This window comes from Cyprinodon variegatus, unplaced genomic scaffold, assembly GCF_000732505.1.
Source record: "Cyprinodon variegatus isolate N-32 unplaced genomic scaffold, C_variegatus-1.0 Scaffold388, whole genome shotgun sequence".
Classification (NCBI taxonomy): domain Eukaryota; kingdom Metazoa; phylum Chordata; class Actinopteri; order Cyprinodontiformes; family Cyprinodontidae; genus Cyprinodon; species Cyprinodon variegatus.
Genome location: NW_015150841.1, coordinates 314,413 through 325,728, shown reverse-complemented (window position 1 = coordinate 325,728; position 11,316 = coordinate 314,413). Strand labels below are relative to the sequence as shown.

Here is an 11,316-nt window from a genome sequence, read left to right as displayed (position 1 = left end):
GGCCCCTGGGCGTCACTCTGGGCACCCCCTGCTGTGGCATAATTACCCCAAACCAAAGTACTTTAGATGTGGCGTCCTCTGCTGGTGTTACAACACAATTACACAGGACCATTCCGGCTGGATCACGGGTAGTTAACTTGAAGTTGGGCTAAACTAGACACTGTGATGTGAGGTAGATTAAAACATCTGGGCCTGAACATCAGCCAGATGAAGTTTTGGTTGAGACTTTAGGGTCTTTCTGACTTCACCATTATAACTCCCAAAAATAAAGACGATATTTGCTACAATTCTTCCTCCTCTGTCTTTGTCTGCCTGCAGGACAGCGTTGTAGAGTTCAGGCGGTTCGATCCAGGTTGTCTGCTGCCATCCAACATCGATGACTACTGGACATACCACGGCTCTCTGACCACCCCTCCTCTGACTGAATCTGTCACCTGGATCGTCATGAAGCAGCACATAGAAGTCAGCCATGACCAGGTACTTACTTCTATCTGAATCATGTCTGACTTGAGCATGAAGATCATTTCAACCACAAATAAATTAAGCATTTATTGTGTGCTGTATATTTAAAAATGGACAGATGTCTATACTCTTCCTGTTGTTTAAATATCCCCAAGATCTTTTAGCTCCAGGGAATTTGCCTCTTCTGTTTAAGGAAGAGGAAGGGACCTAGTATTTAGTGTGCATTTTCTATACCTTTAGGTATCTAAACTGATATCATCCCAAGAGCTGTCTTCACTGCCCCCATGTGGCCAAGTATATTCAGTGCAGTTAAATCTAACCAAACCTTGTCCAGCCTGATATGTCATCTGTTCTGAGCACTCAGATCTCAGCTACACATTAAACTCATTCATAAACTAGCAGCGAGGTCACACAGTGTCCTGTTAGCTGAGCAACGGACAGAACACTAACCGCAATGTTTCTCCAACATCTCATAAAACTGTTGGTTTTCAGAGATTTCAGTTGTTTGAAGCTCATGAAAATTTGTTTTAGTCCAGAGATTCTGTGTGAGGGGAAGTACTGCAGGGAAGTCAAATTGAAAACGACAGAACGTGTAATATCAACCCATAAAAGCACCACAGCTGTAAATGCCACCTGGCTGCTCGTCGGTTACACCTGCTGCTCTTCACACCTTTGTTACACATAGTTCTGTGTCAGTGACAATTTTTCATTTAATTCTAGAGAGGCCAAACCTCCTTTGTAAACTTCCTAAAATAACTGGTAAAATATGCATTGCCAAACTTCAGAAATGTAGTCATTAAAGTGCATTAAATATTAGCTAAAATGCGGCTGATTTCAGAAGTATGTTGCGCATTGATCAGCTGTTCTACGTGATCTCCCCTCTGCTCTGGAGCAGCAAAACGCAGCCTCTATGAAAAATCCCTGGTGAGTCTATTGAACTAAGCGGCAAGAAAGTAGAACCCTGATTGGATGACACACTGTCTTTTCCAGCGATGCTAAACTTCTTAGAGGGTCTATAGAGCAGAGCTTGGAGAGCCTACAGAGGAAGACTGTTGTTGGTGGAGTTGTTGTTCTTTCCATTTCAATTCAGAGTATATGTCCAGAAGTTAGATTTATAACATGAACGCACCTAAGCGCTTGTTTCAGCTCCTCTTTATGATGGCAGATCAACAACACCCTGCAGATTAACTCTGGATCTCCTTATTCAATCAACACCGTCGTACAGCCCTTTAAGATCCCAACCCACAATGAAAAGCTCAATTTTTTCCCCCAGTTTTTCTTGTTAAAGTTCTGTTGATTTCCAGCATCTTTAGCTTTCTTAAACTAATGCAGTTCAGAAGTGTCACAGCTGTAGCTCTGCAGAAAGAGGGGAAAAACATCTAAGCTGAACAGTGAACCCAGGTGGTTCCATTTAACATTCAATAAAGCCTGTATGTGCCCCATGATGTCAAAACTTTTATTCTAACAAAGATGTTTTAAAGACTACATTTTCTTTATATGTGTGTCTGTTTTTCTTTCTTCCAGCTGGCGGTCTTCAGGAGCCTCCTGTTCACCTCAGCTGAGGAGGACGTTCAGAAGAGCATGGTGAATAACTTCCGGGTGCAGCAGCCTCTGCAGGGTCGCACCGTCCGCTCCTCCTTCACTCCGTTCCTGCAGGAGGCGCCATAAGCTAGAGACGACAAGCAGAGCCTCCGAAGCTGCTGGACTGATTAACAACATGCTGGTGCTTAACAGAGACTAAGGAAACTTTTAATGTTCAGCTGCCTCTGAGCGCTTCATGCTGTTTTTATTCAAGTACAATCATCATATGTTTTATTTTGATAATGAACAGTTTTACACATGATGAAAAAAAACCTTTTTAGAGATTTATCTTTGCTCAGTTTTTGGTTTGACCGCTTCAGAGCAGTTATCAATAAGGGAATAAGGGTCACCAAAGGGGGTTTTATTCACTAAAAATATTTTATGAATTTTATTACCTTAAGTTTTATTTAATATACACTTTCTTGGGTTTGTTTCAGCCTCTACTTGGAGTCAAATTGAGCTGCAGCTGGTCTGAGCTGCTGTCTGTTTACAGTGAAATGCCCTGGAGATTTTTACAAATAACTTTTACAGAAATGTGCATAATTATCAAAACAATTGTTTTACTGGATGTTTTCTTCATCTGTTACAAAGAGATTATACTGAATACGTATGAAATTAATTTTCAACAAGCTTTTTTATTTTTTTTAACCTTAGCCTTTGTTACTAAGACGCACAAACATGTAAAGTTACAGCAGCATAAGCACATAATAGGAAAACACTGAGGAGGAGATGTACGGGGGAACAGGGTATGCAATGCTACACGACTTACAGACTGACAGTGATGCTTTGCCTTGAACAGAAGAAAAGGAGTGATGATGCCTTCTTCTACCTTCATCTACCTTTAGTTCATCTACCATTAGAATAGGTAGATGAACTCCACAGGGGCCACAGCAGGTTGTGTTTGGTTGTTTTTTAATCTATTTACGCATTAAGCTAACAGAGTGAAGGGACCCTGGGCTGCTTTTATACTGAAATATCGCACCAGCGTCTTCTCATTTAACTTACTTTTTTTTTTTGCCTTATTCATCGTCACTCTGTTACTATTACTTTTAAAATGCTGATCTTCAGTTGTTTTGTCTAAGTGGCCTTTTCTGTCTCACTTGCAGAGAGTGGTTTACTTCTTTCATAGTTGCATCTCTAAGACATTTTAGGTGCATCACTACCTGATTGGTGTTGTTTGCCTTTCTGATTGTGATATAACTGAATGTGAGCATCCTCTGCAGCCCACTGGGATGTTTGAGCAGCTGTACATTGTTTTTATTGTAATTGTGAGCAGTGCATATTTTGGCTGTTTATTTGTCCAATGCTCAGCCTACATTCCTGCCCCCTGGTGTCCCGCTGGGCTCCTCCCCTCGTCCCAGCATGCCTTGCTCCACCTGCATGGTTTCTTTTAGATTCCCATCCGGCCGTGGAGCCGGGATAAATGCTGTTCCTCTGAAAAAGAGAGGAAAACAACCTGTTAAATGTCCCTGATGTACCTTTTGATTTTATAGAAACTAACAGTAATGTCCAATGTTAAACAATAAAGTAATATATCAAGATATAGTCTGTTGTTTGAGATTAATTCTTGCAGCATTTTTGGCGAATTAGAGGAATGATACTATCAGTTATTGGCATAGTTAGGTTAAAATACCAGTTACATTTTTTGATCTAATAAATGAGGCCGTAACAAATTCTTAACTATATCCTGTAAATTTTAAGAACAAGCAAATATCATGAAGAAAATTTAAGAATCTCATAACCCGATTTATGCAAAGACTCATAAGGTTTTTTTTATTTAGTTTAGGCTCTTGGTTTTAAGTTCACGCTCGCTGCCATCAGTTTCAGCCAATTTTATTGACTTAAATAAAGCTCAACGATCCTGGTGGTTAGGAAACTCCTGACATTCGCTCGTTTGCATCAAAAAGATAAAGTGCTGTTTTACAACCAGGTTACTGAACGTGTCGTATCTGTTTAAGCAGACATTAGCCAGACCATTACTGTACCAACCATAAAGTTATTATCAGTACAAAGCAATACATGTGAGAATAACTGAATATATTGTACAGCTTTTTGAGTAGCTCTGGCTTTATAAAGTGCTATAAAGCTTTTCCAAATCGGTCTCTGTTGCTCCAGATCTAGTGATAATTATCTGAGACCACTTTGTGGAATTTTATGACAAATTCTAGAGTTTTAAGGACGCTGAATGTCGTTGAAAAATCACCTACTGTTATAAAGCATTGTAATATAAAACCTTCCAGCATGCAGCAGAGGTAGGAGACCATGGTCAGGGATGGACTCATCAGATGAGGTTCAAAATCTGTTTAAAACTAGCAGCAGTTCTAGTTATATTCGAAACTTGGATTGTTTTTGTTTTTTTCCAGCAGACCCATCTCACACGGACCCCCCCCCCCCCTATAAATCTGATCCAGATTATTTTCCAAAAGAAAACTGTTCCCAGCTGCCTCTGTACTTCATCCCTACCTTTGAAGCCCCCCTGACAGTGTTGCCCAGCAGAAACGATCAACCCAGGCACCTCCAGGTGGAATGTTTTCTACTCTGTTGCAGTGATTGGGTGTGACCCACAGCTCCACCTGATTCCAACCAAAGGGAAGAGCAACTGGCCTTTAAGGGGTGTTTATTGTTCTTGGCTGCAGGAGACAGAAAGGCTTGAACTCTGCATGGACACTCCATAACCAAGCTTCCCCTTATTGTATAGATGTGGACCGCCTCTGAGCTATAAGCAGTGTTCAAAATAGCTAATGGAGAAATGACTTACAATATATTCTATAGTGAACGAGCAGAATGCCAGCAAATTATTTGTTTCTAACCTCTTTCTTGCTCTTTACCTAATTTTAACCTTTTGCTTTGCTTACAATAGTAAACTTTTTTAGCACCTGGTAAATGGGGAAAGTATCTCTTTTTTCTGTTAAGCCATATAAACCGATATCCCATTTCCTGCTATCAGGGTTGAATGGTAGCGATTGCAGACTTCAGCCCTTTGGGCTCCTTAAAGCCTCTCTCAATATTTGGTGATAAGGGAGGTAGAAAATGCTCCCTCTCAAACAAAATGTATCTGCAGCGCATCAACCAGCTCCCCTCACTAACAGTCCATGCCTCTGTAAGCCTAAGCTAAGCTAGCTGCCCCTTTTGCCCTTTTCTTTCACCCTGACCACACCTAATCTTGCTTGTTGCTATACTTAAGCCTGTTCCTTAAAGGTCTCTTGTCACTGACTTACTTTGGTAATATTTCTTTTTTCTGGTGTGGTTTAAGTTTGGACATGTGGTGAGTTGCACTTTAAGGAGAGCCACAAAGCTGTGGGTAAGCCTTGGCATGGCATTACAAACCCTTTCAACCGACAGGACATTCTAGATAAGTCTTAAGAATTTTTGTTTTATTGTTTTTGACATTTAAATACACGGTTACACAGCAGGACAATGAGCCAAAGAAAGTAACAAGAGTTTGAAGTGGCCTAGTCAAAACCTCAATTTAAATCCAACTGAGAGAACATTGAAGAAGCTTACTCATACTGTAAATAGTTTTCATGTTTGATAATTAAAATAATTATGCAAAGCAGAGTGGGCAGAAAAATTCTAACCATTGGTATTAAAGACTCATTACAGGTTAAGACTTGATGGCTACAGTTGATTCTTGGGGTGAAATGACCAGTCAGCAGGTGTAAGGAGAAATTGTGGGGTACATTCAGATGACTTATCTTGCCATTAATACAAAAATGAATCATTTGAAAAAAGATGTATATATCTTTGAGATAAAAATGAGAGTGCTGACACTTTTTCATGGCTCTGTATCAAAAGGTTGAGAGCCCACATCATGCCCACCTTGTATGAATAACTACAACATATATGCTCCTTATGACACAGTCCAAACACCATCATCAATGAAGATAAATTACCAATGTTGTCCTTGTTTTCTCCACTTGAGCAGAACTGCTTGAAATCAATCCAGGATTCCCTATGAATCTCTGAAGAGGCCCAGATATAAACAGGAACATGAACAGACAGGCCGTTCTCTCTCTGAACTCCAAGCCAGCTGCTCTTCCTCCACATTTTCCTTCTTTTTTCTGTAGAAGCTCCTTTGATGTGTTTCAGACATTTGAGATAAACTGTTCTTCACCAGAGGACTCCTTTTCATATTTGCTTCAAAAGTTGTATATAGAAGAATTTAAAGACTAAAAGCACTAAACCTTTTTTTGTGTGTGCCTGTGCTTTGGTTCGATTTTTATTTTATTTTATTTTATTGTTTTTACATCAAACAGGAAATCTATGTACCAGCTGGATGGTTTTTAAAGGAGTGGAGAAAGGAAGTGATGCCCAAACTGCTTCCAGGTGCGTCAGAACATCATTTAGCAGGTAGATAATGGCATCATACTCTCCAATGTGTTTTTTTTCTTGAGTCTTTATGGCACTAGTGGCTCGTCTTTATGGACAGTAGTCTGACAGGAAAGGGGGAATGAGAAAGAGGGAGAGACATGCAGTAAAGGATTCGAACCCGGGCCACCTGTACACCCATACTCTCCAATGCAAATGCAAATCCAATGAAGACCTCACCAGGAGGCAAAAATAGTTAAGGAAAAATGTCTGATATGTGCTACCAGCCTGTATTGCTGATATTCTTTTGGTGTGTGGTCATGTTATCAAGCAAGTACTTTTCCTAGCTTTAGGCTGAAGTTGGACGTCTAATCCCATGATGCCAATGTTCTGCTGCAGCTGGTCCTCCATTTTCCTCCCGTATGTTTTTTTTTTTTCATCTCTCATTCTACCTCCTTGTTTCCTGATCTAAAGGCTCTTATCTCCTCTTTGTTAACTTTTATTCTAGGTCGATGCGGGTGTCGTCACTAGAGAAACGCTGCCTCTCTTCAGGTAATGTTTTTGTCCTCACAGCAGATAATGTGGTCTTTTTATTCTGTAATGCTGTCAATGTTGTCCTCCTCAAGAGGAGCTTAGAGCTTTTCCTTCACAGTGGAGCTGAATCAGTCCCACAGAGCTTCGTCAGTGTCCTCAGCTAGTTATCTGTGTATGAGGGGTGATGAGGAACCAGGTAACCTGGCACTTCTTTAGAGTGGGCATGTTGTCTCTGAAGCAGCATGTAGCCTAGAGGGTGAAGGTGGTGAAAGTGTACGACAGAGAGTTGCTTTTAAAAGCCTTGTAGATCAGGACAGGTGGCTGAAAACCTTACATATATATGTTTGTGTCTGGAGTTAGTGCTTTTAGACTGTCTCTGTTAGGATAGCCAAGCTGCTTTCCCAATACCTAGAAGAAAAAGAAAATCTAGAAAACCGTCAGCTGCACTGTGTTTAGAAGTGAAGCAGAAAAAATAGGAAAACACTTAAACAATTTATAAAACAAAAAATGAAAAACTCCAAAAAAAGGCCCAGGTTTTCAAATGGGAATATCTATTTGTTTTTAGTCATGCATAGATTACCCTTTTTTTTCTATGTAAAACATTTCTTTTTAGTTTTTTGCCCTTAAATAACCTGCTGCTCTGTTTCAGTAAGACCAAAGTGTTACATAAATTATAAAAGGAAACTATGTGGTATCCGTGGTGATATCATGTTTGGGTATCTTAAAAGTCATTGCACCTCATGCAGCCTGGTTTATCAGATGATTAAGCTGAACAAAGATGTCTTGTGTGTAAGTTTCGAAGGAGCAGTCGTTAACCGAACGATAAACATGCTCAGAAGCAAGATTTAAAGACGCAGTGGCGCTGCCAGATGTCCCCTGTGTTACTGTCTCATGAATCAGAAAAGAGAGAGAGGGCTTTCTTGGAAAGGCGCTGGTATGCAGCCTTGCCTCTAGAGTCAGAGTGTTAACCTTTAAAGCAGGAACTTGTGGAAGATTTGTGAGGATCGTCACATGAGCGTTCAATGACTCAAGGCAGCATGAAAGAAATGTTACTTTAGCTACCAATGGAGACTAGGACCACAGGGAAAAACAATCTGATCACTCTGGAGGCCCACAGAAAAGGAGGCCAAAAAGTCTGAGCTGTTTGATTTGTTAAAATGTATTGTCTGCCACATATCCAGGTTGCAGACAGACAATTTCCTGCATCCAGTCGAGGTCAGCGGGTTCTACATTTATTGGACTTGTATATCACTGAATTGTACCTGCAGGACCTTCATTCAGGTTGGACCGCATCAGAATTCCAATTTAATCCCTGTCTGCTATGCAATCCCAGCAAGTCCGACTGTCTGTCTCAGGCCCATTCAACGGAACATGAAAGTATTTTCTGTCCGTGTTGGGCTGGACTGCAACATTGTGCTGTAAAATCACTCTAACAATTGGTTAATAAGAATATAGTTGATATTACATCATATATAATATTATTTATTATATTTGACTTGTAAAACTCATAGATTATGGATTTGTTACAAGCTTAAGGACTTTTTTAAGGTGTTAAACTGCAGCAAAAAACCCTTAAAATTTAGAAATGTTTCCATAATTATTTTTTAGTCTAAAGCTTCAAATCATGTCTTCAGAGCTGGTGTCAGCGACACAACTGACTTGAAAATACTCCTATGTATGCCAGGTAGATCTGCAGAGCCCTGGTATTCATCCATTCATGTAATACGGGTGGGTTAAATTAAGAGAAGATCTAAAACATGCATCACACCTGCTCTTTAGATTGGAATTGGCCTCCTAGGTTTACTCTACCATGGAAGCAATCTGATGACTGACAAATTGTTCTTGAGATTTCTCCATAATCAGAAAAAACATTAATTTTGTTGCTAAATAAGCTGTGTGTATTCATGCATTTCACTGGAGATGCAGGAGAAAAAAATTGAATGTTCATCCATCCTAGATTCCTGCTCAGCGACAATATCCAGATTATTCTGGGGGAGCATAAAATGTTCTGGATCAGTAGTTATATTGAGATCCATGGTGTTGAAGGATTCCAGACTCCAAATAATGGCAAACCTTGGCAAAATTACAGACGCCAGAGAACCCCTACTTAGGCACATGGTTGAGCATGTGGTGGTTGAGTCTCGGCTTGGTTTCAGTGGGCCCAGCATGAAAGAGCTAAGAGAGGTGCAGCAAAAAGGGATGTCAAGAGTTAGGGTTTGGTGTTTCACTGAATCACATCATTACAGGGATGAGGAGCAGGGCTTTTTACCAAGATAATTAGGTGGAGCTCTTTACATCGTTTTTGTAAACAAATGTTAAATGGTCTCTACTTGTATAGCACTTTTCTATATGAGGAGACTTAACTAAAGAGCTACACTCTATATTCTGTCATTCATGGATACACTGATTGGTGGCAAGCTACACTGTAGCCAAAGTTGCCCTGAGGCTCACTTGCAGAAGCGAGACTGACGTACATTGGTGCTACCAGTCCCTCTGACCACCATTTGTAGACAATGCATGGTAAGTGTCTTGCTCATGGACACAACAACACTGAAAGCTGGAGCTGGGGTTTGAACCAATGACCCTTCAGTTGCAGGACAAACTCCAGCATCTGACTCCACTGATGGGTGACAGTAGCCGCATTACCATTACAAATGGGCATGACACTATTTTGATTTTCTTCTCATTTTGAGAGGACATTTTTTTTTAAATCCAGTATTTCGATTAAATAGAAAATACAATTAAAAATGCATTATACACATTTGCTCACATGAAAAGTCCCGAAAACAACATTTCGGGGGTGGATGTAAACAAATAACATTTATCAATATTTCATCAAAAGTCTTTCTAAATTGCAGTGTTTCCATTTCTCTAATTTATTTTTATAGTAAAAATTTGTACAATTTGATGCTAATGGAAATGCATCTACTGTTGTCAGATAAACAAAGTTCAAACAAAGACATTTTACTGAACCATGGCAGAGGTTTGGCCATTCTATGGGCGTTTTGTGACTCACAGTAAACCTATCAAGGAATGTCAGAAATCTGTTAGCTGTTGAGGTTTCTTCTTGTGAGATCTGTAGCGTTGTGCTTTGTGATAAAGCTGTGCGTTTCAGAGTGGCCTTTTATTGTGGGTAGTCTAAGGCAAACCTGTGCACTAATCATGGTGTCTAATCAGCATTTTGATATGGCAAACCTTTGAGGTGGGATGGATTATCTTAGCAAAGGAGAAGTGCTCACTGTCACTGATTTAAACTGGTTTGTGAACAATATGTGAGGGAAATGGTTATATTATGTAGGTGAATAAAGTTTTAGATCTTTGAGTTATATATAAACGCAACCAAAATATTTTAGTTGAGTCTAGTTAATTATATTTTAAACGTAACTTGTTATCATCATGTTTCAAAGAGAAAATGACCCTAGAATCACATTCAGCTCTGTAAAAAAAAAAATAATAAGACAGGAATAAGATCTTGATGAAAACATCTGAATGGAAATCTGAGTCTTTCAAAACAGTGGCAAGAGGCGGGACACCGAATAAGTTTCAGACAGGAATGTTTAAAAGCTTCTAGATCGCAAAAGGAAGCTTTTAGACCCCAATAATTAAAGGGTCTGCACTCAGATATTTGTGAGAAAAGCTTTGCCCAGGTGTAAAAGCAGGTTTTTTTTTTACCAGTTATGTAGGCAATAAATGATCAAGCTAACTCCTGTCAGAAAGCAGAAGCTGCCAGTGTGTGTTCTTTCATCAGCTCTGCAGAATAATCTGACCCACTGGCACAATTATGAATGAAGGCAGAGCGCCTCTCAGTGAATGCTGGTTATTCTTTGATTAAAAAACTCTTCTCACGGGACCTGACTGACGTAACCTGATGCTTTATGAAGATTCTGGCTCCTGGACTGAATACCCACTTTAAGTAGTGAAAGGATTTCTTCTATCAGGAACAAAAAAAAAAAGTGTTGTAGATATGAGAAAGAGAGAAAACAAAGAACAGTGGGCTGTTGGTGTGGGAGAGGTCCTGTCCTGCCCAATATTTCCATACTCTCCTGCTGGGAATCTGCATGTAGGCTGCTGAACGGTTACGCAAACATTCAGTCACATGTCCTCCCCGTCCCACTGAACAAGGGACAGTTTAGAGGTTTTCCCTTGCAGGGTTTTAATAACACTTGATTTATTCAATATAATCTGGAGAACCACAACAGCTTTATATAATAGCTGTTGAATTGAAGACAAACATAATTAACACACCAATAAAACTGTATCTATTCATCCCTAACAGCAACTATTTTGAAGCTCAAGCTCGAATTTCGTCCGTCCCTCCATTCATTCATTTTTTGTCTTATTTTTTAAAAATGTACTTGTATTCTGTGACAAAATGGTTGAAAGGGCCATCTGGCCAAATAGTTTAGGGTTTCATTATTTTCAGCTAACATA

At 39.8% G+C, this 11,316-nt stretch overlaps 1 protein-coding gene across 3 annotated transcripts in view; it reads left to right on the top strand.

Annotated features, from left to right (window-relative positions):
- The window catches only part of ca5a (carbonic anhydrase VA, mitochondrial), a 15,582-nt gene extending 11,998 nt beyond the window's left edge, over positions 1-3,584 (top strand). For all 3 annotated transcript variants that reach the window (XM_015387240.1, XM_015387239.1, XM_015387241.1), the window contains 2 exons: positions 319-477; positions 1,987-3,584. In XM_015387240.1, coding sequence (XP_015242726.1) covers positions 319-477; positions 1,987-2,130 — 303 coding nt within the window. In that variant the 3' untranslated portion in view covers positions 2,131-3,584. The remainder of the gene's footprint in view (positions 1-318; positions 478-1,986) is intronic.
- Positions 3,585-11,316: the final 7,732 nt, after the last annotated feature.